Source organism: Penaeus vannamei, chromosome 42 (genome assembly GCF_042767895.1).
Source record: "Penaeus vannamei isolate JL-2024 chromosome 42, ASM4276789v1, whole genome shotgun sequence".
In the NCBI taxonomy this organism is placed as follows: Eukaryota; Metazoa; Arthropoda; class Malacostraca; order Decapoda; family Penaeidae; genus Penaeus; species Penaeus vannamei.
Genome location: NC_091590.1, coordinates 12784536 through 12804535, shown reverse-complemented (window position 1 = coordinate 12804535; position 20000 = coordinate 12784536). Strand labels below are relative to the sequence as shown.

At 37.5% G+C, this 20000-nt stretch overlaps 1 protein-coding gene across 3 annotated transcripts in view; it reads right to left on the bottom strand.

Moving 5' to 3' along the window:
* Positions 1-20000, bottom strand: part of LOC138860579 (uncharacterized) — a 214879-nt gene that overhangs the window by 6667 nt on the left and 188212 nt on the right. For all 3 annotated transcript variants that reach the window (XM_070118343.1, XM_070118344.1, XM_070118345.1), the window contains exons 3-9: positions 19200-19401; positions 14261-14489; positions 11797-11926; positions 9527-9699; positions 6137-6290; positions 4451-4618; positions 1373-2236 (exon numbers count right to left, since the gene is read on the bottom strand). In XM_070118343.1, coding sequence (XP_069974444.1) covers positions 1373-2236; positions 4451-4618; positions 6137-6290; positions 9527-9699; positions 11797-11926; positions 14261-14489; positions 19200-19401 — 1920 coding nt within the window. The remainder of the gene's footprint in view (positions 1-1372; positions 2237-4450; positions 4619-6136; positions 6291-9526; positions 9700-11796; positions 11927-14260; positions 14490-19199; positions 19402-20000) is intronic.

The window sequence follows — 20000 nt, the reverse complement described above, 5'->3', positions numbered from 1 at the left end:
TTGCTATTATTAACATTATTATTATTATCACTATCATCATACTTATCATTATTATTATTACTATTATTATTATTAGGCAAAGTAAAATAATACCTTTGGTTCAAGTAACAGATACTTTCTTGAAGTGGGTCGGTAAGTAGGGATATTATTTTTATTTATATATTTTTTTAGATTTTCCATTCTTATTTTAAAAATTGATATAATGGACCTGTTCGTGGACACCACTTTACCCTAAACCTGTGTGTCATTATTATTATTATCATAATTATTATTTTCATTTCTAGTAGTAGCAGTAGTAGTTGTTGTATTAGTAATGAATATCATATCTACTATCATTATTACCATTATGAAAATCATCACCTCTGGTATCATGATTACTATTGCAATTAACATAATCGTTGCCTTTATCATTTTTTTTATTATAAAAGTAATGATCATTAATGATCGTAAAAATGAATTGATGATATAATCATCATTGTCATTACTACCTCTCTGGCAATATTCCATTTTCGTCAGTTGAAGTTTTATATCGTAATTATATGAACATAACGAAAGTGTATATGTAGTGTGTGTGTGTGTGTGTGTGTGTGTGTGTGTGTGTGTGTGTGTGTGTTTATAGACAGATATATCAATAGAACATCAGTCAGCCACATGCTTGCTTAACGTACCATCTAAAAGTCATGAAATAAAGAAAGAGGCATGAATGAAAGTGAGAAATATTATCACTGTGTTATCATGCATGGTGGCAAGACAAGGAATGCAATCTTTTAAAAAAATATCTATATATCATGTAAAAAATCTTTGAAAAAATTTAACACAGAAGTATCGTGTCCTAGAAATGCGTTCGCGTAAGTGAATCCGATATGCTGAATCCGGCATGATCATTTACGCGAACGCACCTCTCACATGCCCCCTTAATTGTGGATTTAAGGTTTCTCATTATGTATAGCAGATTGGTTATTTAAATTTTCTGTTACTTACACTTTTAAACACACCAAACTTTGAAAAAAATACTTAATGTTAAATCACGCCGGACGATTGAGAGAAAAATGGCATTCAAATGAATACATATTGTTATTATCCTTATAATGATAATGATATCATTAGCATGTGTTTCACACCAAAGTCACGAAAGCAGTCGTGAAAGGTGAAAAAATTTACGGAAATGACTTTCTCTCATACCCATGAGCATTCTAAAAATGAAGTCTAGTGTCTTTTGCATTTGAAGCCTCAGTCACTTATTTCATCTTATTTTTCTAATTCGTTGTCACATTAAAAGGGAAAACCATAAAGTGGCCGACGGCTCTTTGATTAGACAGAAAAGAAGCGCCCCCTTCGAGCGGCTGAGCCCGAGGCCCGGGCGCGGACTCACCATGAGCATGTCGGCGACCTCCTCGCGCAGGTTGACGATCTTGCCGTTCTTGACGACGCAGGTGGGGACCTTGGCCAGGAAGTCCTCGACGGACGTGCGCCGCTTCCTGAGGCTGTCCATGTCGTAGGGGTCGGCGCCCATCACGCCCAGGCTGCCCCGCCGCAGCTGGTTGCCGTTGGTGTCGAAGGTGTCGTCGTTGAGGAGGAAGGCCGTGCGGTTGATGCGGTTCCACTCCAGCGGGTGCTTCGAGGTCATCCTCCGCCCGAGGTCGAGGTCCAACGTCGTCCGCGCCAGCTCGCTGCTGCGGCGACACTCGGACCCGCGGCGGCACTGGTGCGTGCGGTGGTCGGAGCCGCGCCGCGACTCGCTCTCCCGCCGCCCCTCGCGCCGCATGATGGGCACGCCCGCCGCCGGCGCCTCCGTCGGCCGCCACAGCTCGCTGCCCCGCCGCCCCAGCTCAGTCGAGCGCCGCCCGGAGTCGCTGCCGCGCCTGCCCGCCTCCGGCCGGCTCCCTCCGCCCTCGCCCTCGGACTTGTCGCTCCCGCGCTGCAGGGAGTTCCTTCGGCTGCTCACGTCGCTCGACTCGCTGCGGTAGTCGACGTCGGGGCAGAGGTGCGAGGAGTCGCCACCGGGCTCAGCCCCCGCAGGCGCCGCGGGGACGGCCTCGGCGGGCGCAGCCAGCTCGCCCGGGCGCGGGTCTGTCTCGCTGCTGCACATCATGGAGGTGACGGAGGTGAGCGAGGAGCCCGTCGGGAGCGAGTCGGAGGCCGTGGCCAGGCGCGGCTTCGGGGGCACGGGGGGGCGGCTGCTGCCCTTGCGCCGCGAGGAGTTGGGCAGGAAGATCACCTGCCGCTTGTCCCGCACCTGGGTGAGGGGGGGAAGGAGGGGGCTCAGTTTGCTCCCGTCTCTCATTGACATTCTAATCATTCCAGAAAATTCTAATCACTCTTTCTATCTAATTAGGCTCACATTATAATCATCCCATAATGATTCCTAATAACTAATTGCACCTAATCTTCCTCATCACACTATTCATTCCATCAGATTCGAACACAACTTCCAATCGCACTCTGTAATCTAATATTCAACGCTCTATTTCTACACGACCGTCCCTCCCATTCTAATCATTCCTAAACGTTCAAATCCCCGTCTCGAATCATTCTTACCATTCCAATAATTCCTAATCATTCTTACCATTTCAGTCATGCCTATTAAGTCACACTACTCCAATCATTCTTATGAATTCTTAACATTCTAATCATTCCTAATCATTCTTACCATTCCAATCATTCCTATTAATTCTTACCATTCCAATCATTCCAATCATTCCTATTAATTCTTACCATTCCAATCATTCCTATTAATTCTTACCATTCCAATCATTCCTATTAATTCTTACAATTCCAAACATTCCTAATAATTCTTACCATTCCAATCATTCCTATTACTTCATACCATTCCACTCATTCCTAATCATTCTCACCATTCCAATCATTCCTATTAAAAATCTTACCATTCCAATCATTCTAATCATTCTCACCATTCCAAGAATTCCTATTAATTCTTACCATTCCAATCATTCCTAATAATTCTTACCATTCCAATAATTCCTAATCATGCTCACCATTCCAATCATTCTCACCTGAACCCGAACTCAAATCTCAACTGCGTCAAAGCCCTAATCACTAATCCTAATCATTCGAATCAATCCCATAGCTTCAAATCACTGATACTAACGATCTAATCCTTCTCATCCTCGTGCTAATCACCTCGATACAATCTAACCAACGTTTTTCTAATTTCTAATCATCAATCCTAGCGATCTAATCCTCCCTTTTCCGGTTTCTAATCACCAATCCTAGCGACCTAATCCTCCCTCTTCCGGTAGCATTCCAGCCATTCCCATCCTGCAACAATCATTCCAACCATTCCCATCCTGCCACAATCACTCCAACCATTCCCATCCTGCCACAATCATTCCTAGCATTCCCATCCTGCCACAATCATTCCTAAAATTCTCATCCTGCCACAATCATTCCAAGCATTCCCATCCTGCCACAATCATTCCAACCATTCCCATCCTGTCACAATCATTCCAACCATTCCCATCCTTCCACGATCATTCCAACCATTCCGATCCTGCCACAATCACTCCAACCATTCCCATCCTGCCACGATCATTCCAACCATTCCCATCCTGCAACAATCACTCCAACCATTCCCATCCTGCCACAATCATTCCTAGCATTCCCATCCTGCCACAATCATTCCCAAAATTTTCATCCTGCCACAATCATTCCAAGCATTCCCATCCTGCAACAATCATTCCAACCATTCCCATCTTGCCACAATCACTCCAACCAGTCCCATCCTGCCACAATCATTCCCAAAATTCTCATCCTGCCACAATCATTCCAACCATTCCCATCCTGCCACAATCATTCCCAAAATTCTCATCCTAACACAATCATTCCAAGCATTCCCATCCTGCAACAATCATTCCAACCATTCCCATCCTGCCACAATCATTCCAACCATTCCCATCCTGCCATAATCATTCCAGCCATTCCCATCCTGCCACAATCATTCCAACCATTCCCATCCTGCCATAATCATTCCAACCATTCCCATCCTGCCACAATCATTCCCAAAATTCTCATCCTGCCACAATCATTCCAACCATTCCCATCCTGCCACAATCATTCCAACCATTCCCATCCTGCCACAATCATTCCAACCATTCCCATCCTGCCACAATCATTCCAACCATTCCCATCCTGCCACAATCATTCCAACCATTCCCATCCTGCCACAATCATTCCAACCATTCCCATCCTGCCACAATCATTCCAACCATTCCCATCCTGCCACAATCATTCCAACCATTCCCATCCTGCCACAATCATTCCAACCATTCCCATCCCGACACAATCATTCCAACCATTCCCATCCTGCCACAATCATTCCAACCATTCCCATCCTGCCACAATCATTCCAACCATTCCCATCCTGCCACAATCATTCCAACCATTCCCATCCTGCCACAATCATTCCAACCATTCCCATTTCCTCCCTCACCTTGATGGGGACGCCCTCGGGGTAGACAGCCTGCAGCTCGGAGGGGAAGAAGCCGTCGAGGATGTCCTGCAGGAACTGTCTCGTCTTCACGGCCTCGAAGCTCCTGAAGCCTCCGTCGTTGACTACGATCCCGTTCTTGTAGAGGGTCAGTTGCAGACTCTCGCCCACCTGTCGGAAGACGGTTGTGAAGTGTTTTTTTTTCATCATTGGTTATGAAGGTTGTGATTTTTTTTTTTTTTTTTGGGGGGGGATGAGGTTGTGAAGTGCGTTTTTTTTTTTTTTTTTTTTGGGGGGGGGGGGGGTTGTGGAGGTTGTGAAGTGTGTATAGGGTTGGGGTTTTCGGGTTGTGAAGTGTGTTTCGAAAAGGGTTTTGTTTTGCCTTTGATTGTGATGTTTCGAGTTTTGGGTTGTGGAGGTTAAGCAAGTTTCAAGGAGTTTAGGTTGTGAAGTGTGCTTCAGGTTGGGCTTTTGGGTTGGGGTTTTTGGTTGTGGAGGTTGTAAAATGCGTTTCTTTTGGGAGTTTTGGGTTGTGGAGGATGGTGAAGAAGAAAGGGGTTGTGTTGTGGAAAGGATTATTGCTTTCAGGTGTTTTGTATCTGGTGTAGTTAAAGGTCTGTTGTATATTATAAATATTATGATTTTGAAACCATGTAGCGTTATTTGTTGTCGTTTTTGTATTTTTTGGGTTGTGACCGATTGTACTGTATCTGGTGTGGTTACTATAGTCTTGTTATATTTGTTGTGATTATTATGTCGTAATAATTGTGATTTTTAAAATAGTTGTAATCATTTACACCATTAGTTATCGTCACTGTATCTCAGGAGTTGTGATCTGTTGGTGCAGATATCACAAATCAGTTATATCTGTTGTGATTATTACAAGGGTTGTAGAAGGCTGTAATATATCCTTTGTTGCATCTTAGGGGCTTGTTGGCACTTGAATCATATTAGTTGTAATCGGTGAAATGGAGTTGTGGTCGACTGTGTCTTTTTTCAAATATGAATATTTACAGAATTACCAAATCGCATCATATCGACTGTGGTCTTATTGGTGTGTGTATACACTATCAAATGACCTTAAACACTATATGTATAAAAATAGCTGAATTAAATCCAAACTTTTAACTTAAACAGAATAATATGAGGCATAAGTCTTATTTAAAATTTGCCTAAAATCCAAGACAATATTACAGAATAATCTAGAATGTGAATCAAAAAATGCGATATGAAAATAGGACAAGGTTATTCTGAAATAAACTAACTTGATACATTCTTGAAATATAAAATCTAAAGATTAAAGTTGGAAAATATTAAATGACAATTCTAAAAAAAATACGAAGAACATGATAAGAATCTAGATGACAGAATAAAAAGAATGAAATGAAAATATAAAATACTCAATAAATGATATTAATAAAAATGTAAATAGTCAGAAACAGTCACATTTAACACCAAAAATAATCAATATGGATTAAGATTCAGGACCAAAATGACCAACAATAATCAACACCAAAATATATTTTTCTTTCAATCGGACGCACAGGTAAAAAAAAAAAAGAAAAAAACAACAACACACACAACAACCGCATAAACGAAACAAAGAAGACGAAAAAAAAAAATAATAACAATGAACACCAAGTACACTCACACGAAAATCCACCCCCAACCCACACACCAAACCCCCACCTCAGCCGTGGCATCTCCCTGAGCCATAATATTCAGCTCCGTGATGGCCGCCAGGAGCTTCTCGTAATCTAAACTGAAAGGCTCTGCTTCGGAGGAGATGCTCCGCGACGTCGACTCCGCCACGACCCGACGCACCTCGCGGTTCTTGTGGTTTCTGCGGGAGGGAGCAGAGGGACCGTGATGATAAAGGCGCGGGGGCTGAGGGAGCGTTAATGGTAATGATAAGGAGGTTTACGATAAATTGATGATGAACTGGAAAATCAAGGTAATTATGATATATACGGGGGTTGAGGGAGCGTTGATGGTAATAATAGGGAGGTTTACGATAAATTGATGATGAACTGGAAAATCAAGGTAATTATGATATATACGGGGGTTGAGGGAGCGTTGATGCTAATGATAAGGAGGATTACGATAAATTGATGATGAACTGGAAAATGAAGGTAATTATGATATATACGGGGGTTGAGGGAGCGTTGATGGTAATGATAAGGAGGTTTACGATAAACTGATGATGAACTGGAAAATCAAGGTAATTATGATATATACGGGGGTTGAGGGAGCGTTGATGGTAATAATAGGGAGGTTTACGATAAATTGATGATGAACTGGAAAATCAAGGTAATTATGATATAATTGTATACTACTATCTATGATACTACTAATGCTGCTAAATTACGATTAATTTAAAGGAAAATTAAAGTAATTGTGATGTTATCTTATACTACTATCACTGATACTACTACTGGTACTAATCGTAATGATGATGATAACAGCAACAATAATAAGTGTTGATATTGATGATGACGTTATTATCAAAAACAGTAATGATAATAATAATAACAGTAATAGTAATAATGATAATAATGATAATAATAATAATAATAATGAAAGCAATGAAATAAAACACTAATCATAACAAGAATGATCTAACAATAACAATAACAATAATAATCTAAAAATAACAATACTAATCACAATAATTATCATAACAACAACAACAATAATTATAATAAAAATGATAATCATGATAACAAGTGTTATAAGGCTAATAATAATAATAATAGGTATAACAGTAATGAATCGGGTAAAAGTAATTCTTAAAACACTGATAATGATAATAATAATAACAATAGTAATAACAGTAAAAGCAAAATTGATGGTGACGATGTTAACAATAATTGTTCTAACAATATCAATAAAAATGATAATAATGATTGAAATAAAAATGATAATCAGGGAGAGAAAATAATACTGATTTAGAGAAAAAGATAGATATAGATATATAGATAGAGAGAGAGATGTATATACATATATATGTATATGTATATGCACACACACACACACACATACACACACACACACACACACACACACACACACACACACACACACACACACACACACACACACACTCAAACATATATATGTATATATATATATATATATATATTATATACATATAATATATATATATATATATATATATATATATATATATATATATATATACACACGCATATGCACGCACAATTATATATATATATATATATATATATATATATATATATATATATATATATATATATATATATATATATATATATATATATATATATATATATATTTATATATATATATATATATATATATATATATATATATATATATATATATATATATATATATATATATATATATATATATATATATATATATATATATATATATATATATATATATATATATATATATATATCCCATACACACGCACATGCACGCACAATTTTATATATATATATATATATATATATATATATATATATATATACATATTATATATATATATATATATATATATATGTATATTATATATATATATATATATATATATATATATATATATATATATATTCATATATATACACATATATTAATAGATAGATAGATAAAGATAGACATAAATAGATAAATACAATAGAGAAAAAGACACAATAAAAAGGACGGATAATCTGTTTCGAATGGCAACACTCTCTAACAAGAAACATGGAAACATCTTCATAAATCAAAGAAAAAGAGAGAGAGAGAAAAAAAAGCGATACCAATAAAAATAAATGCCTTCTTTGCCAGAGGATCAAGCTCTCTCTATAACCCAATATCCTTCCCTATATCCTGCGGCGGCCATACCTCTTCCCTGATCCCCCAGAAATCTCCTACGATACAGGGACGAATCATAGAGCCAATCGTAGAGCAGGATCCAGAGAAAAGGAATCAGCTGGTGTTTGTTTATAAGCCGCCCTAGTCTTTTGTTTTCCTTGGCCGTTTTCTGTGCGTGAATTGCCCCGTTTTCTTTCGGTTAAATGTAGTGGTATTGATGATAACGTTGAGGGGGAGGTTGTAAAGGTATTGATATTTTTGCTAATTGCTCATTGATGATTATGGTTGTGATGATGAAGATGATGAAGTTATCAAATATATTTATGTAGATGTATGTATTAAGGGTAGTACTAATTATTACTACCACTACTAATATAATGAAATGGTAATGGTAATGATAATGATAATAATAACAACAAAAATACCAATAATGATTTCATTAAAATGATTATGATGATGATGAAGATGATAATAATAACGATAATGATACTAACATTAATACCAATAATAACAATGATAATAATTGATAATGATGTTGATGATAGCAGTAATGATAATAATAGTAATAATGATAAGAATAATAATGGTAACAACAATAATAACATCGGCAATATCAATAATATCAACAGTAATAAACAATAATAATAATAATATGATTACAGTTAGCATTATTATTGATATTAATGATAATGACAATAATACTGGTAATAATAATAACAATAATAATTATATAATCCTGTTAATAATGTTAAGGCTAATAATAGTGACCATGATATAATACTATTAATAGTAATAAATGAAAATGATAATAATAATTCTTATGGATAATAATACTAATACAACAATAATAATGAACCCTCCCCCCCAAGCCGAACCCCAACCCACCTGTCCCTTCCTTCCTTCCTCTTCCACCCCCTCCGCTCCTCCTCCGTTCCCATTCCAACACCTCCACTTTCTTTGCCTTACCCTCCCCCTTCCAACCCCTCCTCTCACCTCCTTCCCCTTCTAACTCCTCTCTCTCCCTTCCAGCTCATTTTCCTCCCCTCCCCCTTCCTTCGTTTACCTTCCAACCCCTCCCCCTTCCCTCCTTCCTTCCCCTCCTCCCTTCCTTCCAACCCTACCCCCCTCCTTCCTATCCCTTCACCTCCTTCCGTCCCCCTCCCCCTCCCCCCTTCTTTCCGTCCCCTCCCCTATACTTCCTTCCTCTCACCCGCCCTCCCCCTCCACACCCACCTTCTATGCCTCTTGATCCTGACTCTCGGGTGGGCCCTGGGCGTGTGCGAGGGCGTGACGTTGGGCGTGGTGCCCTCCGAGGACGAGTAGCTGCAGGAGGCGTTGACGGGGTTGTCCAGGAGGTACGTCTCCTCCGCCTCGCACCAGACCATGCCGTACTCGCCCAGGAAGCGCTGTTGGTGATGATAGTAGGGTTAATAATGATAAAAATGGTTATGATAATAATAACGATGATGATAATGGTGTGTTAATAATGATAAAAAATAATGATGATGGTGATGTTAAATGAAGCGCTGTTGATGATGATGATGGTGTTAATAATGATAAAAATGGTAATGATGATGATGATGTTAAAAGAAGCGCTGTTGGTGATGATGATGATGGGGTTAATAATAACAAAATGATAATAATGGTGATGATGAGGTTAAAAATAATAATAATGATAATGATACTTATGATGATAATGATGATGATAACTGATAATGATGATAATGTCAATAACAATAATAATAATAATAACGATGATAATAATGATAAAGGTAATGATAATAATGATAATAATAATAACAATAGTGATAATGAAAATAAAATTGATAATAATAATAACAATAATAAAACAATAATGATAATAATGGTAACAATAATACAATATTGATAATAGTATTCCCTTTTCCTCCGACTTCCCTGTAGAAAGGGAAGTGGAGGAGGGAAATCGAATCTGATCTGTTTCATCTAACCTTATATATATATATATATATATATATATATATATATATATATATATATATATATATATATATATATAAGGTTAGATGAAACATATACATATATATATATATATATATATATATATATATATATATATATATATATATATATGGTTATATAATATATATATATATATATATATATATATATATATATATATATATATATATGTATATATACAAATATATCATATATATATTATAGATATAGATATATGTATTTATATATATATATTATATATATGATATATATATACAATATAAATATATATATATATATATATATATATATATATATATATATATATATACATATATCATATGTATTATATATATATATAGATATATAATACATATATATACATTATATATATATATATATATATATATATATATATATATATATATATATATATGATTTATTTATATATATTTATAGATATAGATAGATAGATCGATATAGATATATATGTATATGAATATATGAATATATGTATATACGTATATATATATATATATATATATATATATATATATATATATATATATATATATATATGTGTGTGTGTGTGTGTGTGTGTGTGTGTGTGTGTGTGTGTGTGTGTGTGTGTGTGTGTGTGTGTGTGTGTGTGTGTGTACGAGAGAATGTGTATGCGCGTGTCTTATTACAAAAATGGTCGAATCAGATATCGAAGAGTAATACAATACAATTGCCAATCTACAGACAATAATAATCTTGATTAATACGATCTGTCTGTCTCTGTATTCATCAATCGCTCTCTTACTCTCTTTTTCGTCCTCTCTCCCTTTCACTTTTTCACTCTCTCCACCTCCTTCCATCCCGTCCTTTCTCCCTCCTCTGCTCTTGCTCCCTTTTCACTCTCCTCCCTCTCTCCTTCCTTTCCTCTCCCTCCCTCTCTCTCCATCTCTCATTCTCTTTCTCACTCTCTCCCCTTCCCACCTTCCCTTTCTCTCCCCTCCTCTCTCTCTCTCTTACCCTCTCCCAGCCGCCTCTCCCTCCCTCTACTCTCCCCTTCCCCACACCTCTCTTTCCCTCCCTTCCCTCTCTTCCTCTATCCCCTTCATCACCATTCCTCCCTCTCTCCCTCCCTTCCTCCCTCTACCCCCTCACCCCCTCTCCTCCCTACCTCCTTCCCTTCTTCTACCTCTCTCTCTCTCCATCTCTCTTTATTTTTCTCACTCTCTCCCTTTCCCACCTTTCCTTTCTCTTCCCTCCTCTCTCTCTTACCCTCTCCCCCCCCCTCCCCTTCCCACACCTCTCCTTCCTTCCCTCCCTCTTCCCCCTTTATCCCCATTCCTCCCTCTCTCTTCCCCCCATTTTCCCATCCCCTCCCCCTCCCTTTCTCCCTTTTTTCCCTTCCTCCCCTCCTCCCTCTCCCACCCCTCTCCTTCCTCCTCCCTCCCTCTCCCACCCAGCCCTCTCCCTCCTTCTCCCTCCCAACCACCCCTTTCCTTCCCTCTCCCTCCTCCCTCCCTCCTCACCTCCATCTCCATGACCTGTCGCTCCAACTTGCGGCATTTCTCCTCCACCGACGCCATCCGTGTGTCTTTGAGGGACTCCAAGAAGCCGACCTCGCTGCCGACTGCGGTCTCCTCGGCTTTCATGTACAGCCTGGTGGGGGAGCGAGGGAAGATGGTGAGGTATGGTGTGGTGAGGTATGGTATGGTGTGGGGTGGTATGGTGTGGAGTGGTATGGTGTGGGGTGGTATGGTGTGGTGTGGTGTGGGGTGGTATGGTGTGGTGTGGAGTGGTATGGTGTGGGGTGGTATGGTATGGTATGGTGTGGTGTGGGGTGGTATGGTGTGGGGTGGTTCGGTGTGGGGTGGTATGGTGTGGGGTGGCATGGTGTGGGGTGGTATGGTGTTGGGTGGTGAGATATGGTGTGGCGTGGTGAGGTATGGTGACGTGTGATGAGGTATGGTATGGTGTAGAGGGGTGAGGTATGAAGTGGTGTGGTATGGTATGGTGTGGTATAGTGTAGAGTGGTGAGGTATGAAGTGGTGTGGTGTGGTATAGTGAGGTATGGTGTAGAGTGGTGAGGTATGAAGTGGTATAGTGAGGTATGGTGTAGAGTGGTGAGGTATGAAGTGGTGTGGTGTGGTGAGGTATGGTGTGGTGTGGTATAGTGTGGCGAAGTATGGTAAGGTATGATAAGGTGTGGCGTGCTGTGGTATGGTTAGGTGTAGTGAGGTATGGTGTGTTGTATGGTGAGGTGTAGTGAATTATGGCGAGTGCCAAATAAGAGGGTATGGTGTAGGGAAGATGTTGAGGTATGGTAAGGTGTGGTAAGGTACGGTAGGGTATGGTTTAGTATGGTTAAGGGATGTAAAGTATGGTGAAAGGTAACTAGGAGGGTATGGCGGGGAAACTGATGGTGCATTGTGGTGAGGTGTGTGCAGGGATTACATCTTCATCCTCACGTAGGTTATGGGAGGGAGGGAAGATGGTGAGGCATGGTGAGGGGTGGTTAGGAATGGTAGTTATGGAAGGGTATGGCGTGGATATTAATAGTGCATGGTAGTGAGACGACAGCGCATGGTGGCAAGATGGTAGTACATGTTGTTAATACAATGTATAAAAATAGGACTGTAATACACGGCAATATATATATTTCTTAGTTGAAATAAGTGCGTTATGGAAAGTGTTAATACCAGTGATAATAATGATGCTATAACTACTACTAATGACTATAATAAAAATAATAATATCAATACTACCGCCACCACCAGTACTACTGTTAATGATAAAAATAACAATAAAAATAACATTAATAAATAATAACAACAATAATGACGATGATGATAATGAAAACAACCATCATAATAATAACAATAGTAACAAAACCGAACAGAGACAAACGAAAACAAACAAACAAACAGCAAACCATTCCCGAATCCTTCCTCAATGAACGAACCGGATCTGACACGCACACAATTATTCGGATTATCATCATTAAAACAAAGACTGCCATGTTGTCTTCTTTACTGTTTACGCGTCACGAGCCAAATCCTATGGCGAAATCAGCTGCGTTCGTTTAATCGTTGCGTAAAGGTGAAGATTAATTGAATGGGATGACTTACGCATTGTGTGAATGGTTGCTTTCGTCAGTGTTGTTGTTATCAATAATAAAAATGACACATAATGATGATGATAATAGTAATAATTATGATAATAATAACAACAATGCTCATGATGACAATGATAATAACAACAATAATGATGATGATGATAATGATCATGATAACAATGATAATAACAATGATAATAATAATAATCGTAATAATAGTAATAATAATAATAATAACAATAACAATGATAATAATAATAATAATAATAATAATAATAATAATAATAATAATAATAATAATAAAAATAATGAATAATAATAATAATAATAACAAATAATAATAATGATAATGATGATAATAATAATAATAATAATAATAATTATTATTATCATTATAAATGATAATAACAACAACATTACTAATACTAATACTAATAATAGCAATACTAATAACTATGATAGTGACAATGATAATAATAGTAATCATGATTAATTATTACTATCTTTATTCTTATTCTTACCATTATTATTATCATCACTACTATAATCATTAATATTATCACCATCATTATCATGAACATCATTACAATCGATATCATTGTCATATCATTATCAATATTATTACTATTATCATTGTTATTATCATTATCATTATTATTATTATTACTATTATCATTATTATTATCATTATTATTATTATCATTGTTATTATCAGTATCATTCTTATTATCATTATCATTTTTACTATCATCATCATTATCATTATCAATGTTATTACAATAATCATTAATATCATTATCATCTCCCTGGCCCCCTTAGCACCCCTTGGCACCCCTTGGCACCCCTTGGCACCCTTTGGCACCCCTTGGCACCCTCACCTCAGCTTCTCCTCGAGTACTGCTATGTGGAAGTCCCTTTGCTTGAGCGCCTGGCGAGCGTGGGAGAGCTGGGTTTCCATGACCACGAGGCGGTTCATGAGGAGTGCCAGCAGCTCTCTGTCACTCGCTCTCCCTCCGCCCCCTCCTCCTCCTCCTCCTCCTCCACTGAGGGAGCTGTAGGTCGTGCTTCCTCCTCCGCCGCCGCCTCCTCCTCCTCCACCGCCCGGATCTGGAAAAAGAGGACCGTAGCATTAATATTTGTCATTTATTTATCTATTCATCTATCTAATTTCATTTGTTGAGTTATTCAAGTACAGGGATTATCGTCATTTGCTTTGTCATCTATCTTGATAGGTCTTGATATATGTTAAAAAATATATTTTGACTAACGTAAACATACATATAACCACACTTACGCATACATATATGTAGGCCTATACATAAAATTGCTTATTTGATAGTGAATATACAAATTATGTACGTAATACACATAGCACATAAAATGTATGTAAAACAATGCAGGAAATATTATTTTGTGAGTCAATACAGGTTTCTGAAGCCAACAATCAATTAATGCATATTTTTTTTGCTATTTTGTCTAGATGTTTCCACTTTCAACTAATAATCATAATATATCGTTTTCTTTTCAAAACTTACCAGAAGAAAAAAAAGCTTATCAACTTTTTGTTTTTCAAGAGCAATGGATTCATCTCAATTTTGTGTAAGTCTCGCATTCAAACGGTAAACCCTCTTATAAAATCTTTCTTGCTTTTGATAATAGATGAGTTTGGCCTAAGATAAAAACAAGGGAGAGGAAAACAAAACTGTATCTGGTATTTATCGTAATAGCAGGTTTAAAGGAACAATAAAAATAAACCTATAATAGTTTGGATTTTTTCAAGAACATGCTGTACATTTTTCTTGGGAAAACTTAGAAAGTGTATTCTTTTATGTAAAAGAGGTTTTAAGGACATATCTTTAATGAATACACTGTTATGCGGAGACAATTTAGAACACATTTTCATGAATAAATATAAGAATATCTCAAAATGGAATTATTTGAGAACATAATTTCAAAAATGATTTAAAGAACTTATTTTCAATGGCTCATTGTAAAAAAAAAAAAAAACGTTTTAAGAAAAAGAAAAGTAATCATATTTTCAAAACATTTTACGAACATACCTTCTATAGCATATTAAAAAACATTTATCAATAATATGAAGACATTTGTGGATGTGATACAAACTCCCTTGAACCTGTTAACTAAATAACATTCTATGTAGGCTGATTAACAGCACATAAGGACAATACAGTTGCAATGTACAGCCGATTTCGTTTAGAGTGTTCAAGAGAAAATAATTATATCATAATAGTAAAGTATAACATCCATAACAGTAATTATAACAATAAAATGATCATTGTCCAGATATCACATCGATATAAGTGAAAAGCTTTCACTTTTGTAAAAAAAAAAAAAAAAAAAAAAAATATTATTCATTACCGCCCCCCCCAAAAAAAAAAAAAAAAAAACTGACACCATAAAAAGCACAGTCCACTTCCATTCACATCTGAGAGCAAGAAGGACACTCGAGTCTAAAATTGATATCAAACGAAGTTACTCAATCAAAGGCAAGTATGAAGAGTAGCACTTTGTATCTTTATCAAAACTGAAATTGAATACATTTTCTCTGTTGGTAAGTGAAGTTGATAGATGCACAAACTTAAACCGGATATGATCATGATTGGTATGTTCCTTACACACACACACACACACACACACACACACACACACACACACACACACGCACACATACACACACACACACATATACATATACACACACACACACACACACACACATTCCCTCACTCACTCACACATCAAAACGTACAGCAAAGCTAGCAAACAAAACACATTAACGACTTGACTATAAAATAATATTCAAATCCAAAGACAGTAAAGAAAATAAACAAACATGCAAAAAACACATAAGTACAAAGAGAGGCCAATACCCTAAACAACGACAAAGGCCAAACAAGAAAAAAAACAAGTATAAAGAAAAAAACAAGTAGAAGCAAAAGCAGAGCAAACACATAAGCCGAAATACCCGCCCTCTTAAAGCAAACAAAAAACTTAAAACACCTCCCTAGAAAACAAACAAACAAACAAAAAACTCAAAACACCTCCCCTAAAAACAAAAAAAACTCAAAACATCTCCCCCCCCCAAAAAAAAACTCAAAACATCTCCCCCCCCAAAAAAAAACAAAAAAACTCAAAACACCTCCCTAAATACAAACAAACAAGCCATAAACTTAAAATACTTCCCCCTACCTCCCCCAAAAAAACAAACAAACAAGCCAAAAACTTAAAATACCTCCCCCAAAACAAACAAACAAACCAAAAACTCAAAACACCTCCCTTAAAGACAAACAAACAAACACAACAATAAAAAACACACACACAAAAAATCAAATAAAACGCAAAAATACAAACACAGTCACCACACATTCCCCGCTGACAGGACAGTTTAGCGAAACGACAATTATAACGTTAAGGACTTTCCAGATGGAAGTTAATTCGTGGTTAATTAGGGATCGAGTTTCATGAGAACATTTCTATTTTTGTGCTGGTGTCAACGGCCTTGTCCTTGGCTTAAGGGGCGGTCTCGCTAATGGGTGGGTATTTGGCACGATTTATTTTTGTCTGTGGTGTTATTATTATTAGCAAAATCATTATCATTATTGCCATTATGATAATAAGAACGACAATGATGATAATGATAATAACTAAGACAATAACAACGAGAATGATGGTGATGATAATAACAATAATAACAATATCTTTAATCATCATCATCACCATCGTTAATATTATCATTATCACTAGGATCATCAACACAGCCATTACTATAATCATCATTATTGTTATCATAATTATTAATGCTATCATCAGCAGCAATACCATTATAAGTATCATTAGTATCATCATTATCTATACCTTAATATTCATCATCATCATCATTATTACTGTCAACATTGCCATTATCATTTGGTATAGTTCTTGATATTATCATTGCCATCACTATCATTATCATCATTTTCATGAGAGAGAGAGAGAGAGAGGGAGTGGGAGAGAAAGAGAAATAAATAAAGAGAGAGAGAGAGAGAGAGAGAGAGAGAGAGAGAGAGAGAGAGAGAGAGAGAGAGAGAGAGAGAGGGAGAGAGAGGGAGAGGGAGAGGGAGAGGGAGAGGGAGGTGAGGAATGGGAGAGAGGTAGGTAGGGAGAGGGAGAGACAGAGAAAGAGAGAGAGAAAGAGAGAGAGAGAGAGAGAGAGAGAGAGAGAGAGAGAGAGAGAGAGAGAGAGAGAGAGAGAGAGAGAGAGAGAGAGAGAGAGACCGGTTTGTTAAAATTATGCGAGGCCCGACCCAGTGAATATTCATTATACAGATATACATATATATCGAAATAAATACATATATATCCATCTAAACATACATATATACCGGATAGATAGATAGATAAATGTAAATCTATCAGATAGATAGTCAGATATGCAGTCATTTCTATGAATATGCAGGTCCGTATAACTGAGAATTCATTGGGTCGGCCTCGCACAATTTTAACAAACTGGCCGTAAGTATTCAGCCTTGCGTGGGAGAGTGTGTGTGCCATAACAGATCAACAACCCCTTACTATGCCCTGGGGTTGGTGGGGGTTGCACAGGGGAGTGTGTGTAGCATATCAGATTAACACCCCTCACTATACTCTGGGGTTGGAGGAGGTGCTGTTAAGAAATTCATATTAATTCTGATTTCTAATGCTATTGTGATTTTGATTTATAGAGAATTGGAATATATGTGAATTTATGGCAAATGTTTCCTTCAGGCAATGTGCAATCACGTGACGGCTGTAGAACTGGGGTGTAAACTGATAAATAAACAAATAAATAAACAAAGACAGAAGGGGTAATCAAATAAATGTGAAGTGATGATCTACGCCGATACTATTTTAATTGATTCAATATGTTGTTTGATAAATCTTGTCATTAAAGAAAATATAATGTTTGCACAGAAGATAATAGAAAAAAGACATGTGTCATTGTTTACGTCCATTCATACTTTTTATGCTCCTGTCACGTGATTTTCATTCACGAAAACACAAACCCGTTAAAAGGACTCGCGATTATCATAAAAAGGACTATAATGATTTACGAGCTTACGTGAAAAAGGGGGAAAATATTTTAATTGAAAATGTAAAAGGTAAAAACATTTACTGGAATTAAATCAGATACAAAATGTTTTTTAGATGGAGACAGATGGATATATACAAACTGATAGACACACATAAGGATAGTTACATAGGTATTTAACTGACATATACATGCAGATAGATAAATAAATAGGTACATAAACAACTAAACAGAAAAATAAATGAATAGATATATAAATAGTAAAACAGAGTGTTTGAGATAGATAATCAGACAAATAGATATATGCACACACACACACACCCCCACACAACCACATACACAAACACACACACACACACACACACACACACACACACACACACACACACATATATATATATATATATATATATATATATATATATATATATATATATATATATATATATCTTAGATTTTTTGAGAACATGCTGTACATACAGAGAGAGAGAGAGCGAGAGAGAGAGAGAGAGAGAGAGAGAAGAAAGAAAGATAGAGAGAGAGATACACAGAGAAAGCGAGAGAGATAAACAGGCCGCTACACAGACACTCCCCAAATGACAAAGACCATCCCATCTCCCCCACTCCCAACACACGTGCACACAGAACCTCCCGCTACACTTCCCACTTCCGAGCAGAGGACCCCCCCCCACACCCCATATACACGTCCCACACCCGCCCACGCCCCCACAGAAGACACACACCCCCACCTCTAGCCGCTGCATCCCTGACTCTGTGGTCCCGCCGGTGCTTGTGGTGGTGGGCGTGTCCGGGCGGCGAAGGGGAGGTGGACACGGGCACGAGGTCGGCGGGGAGGGAGCCCGTGTTCATGGCATTCTGGGCAGGGGCGCCGTGGAGGACGGGGTCCGAGCCGCACCTGGCCAAGGGCGGGAATCCCTCCGCCCGGAGCCGCTGCCGAAGGAGAAATAAGAGGCTGTTAATAATAATAATAATGATAATGATAATAATAATAATAATAATAATAATGATAATAATAATAATAATAATAATAACAATGATTAAAAATTAACAAAGTTTTGGACGAGTGAGATGCTTGCTGTGCGGTTTTATGAGCTGTAGAATGGCAGGAAATATCTACCTATAAAAAAATGGGATTAAAAGAAAGGGTCTTGTAAGAAATATAGAAAACAGTTTCATGACATATACATAGAAAATAGGATTTTACGAAATGTATATATACACCCCCCCCTCCAACAAACAAACACACACCCTCCCTCAACATACACTGACACCCACACCCACACACCCAAACACACACACATACAAACACCTACACACATACACGCGCGCGCACTTTTCGCCAAAGGACGTCGATGCACGAAGGATTCTGGCACATTCCCAAGACCCTGGAAGTTGTTATTACGGCTGTTGACGAAGTTGCCAAATGCGCATTTCATAACTGCTAATAGTTTATGAATTTGTTTCTTCGATTTGGTAGCATTCGATGATAAAGGGTGAATAAATGAAAATGTCTGAAATTTGTACCTATG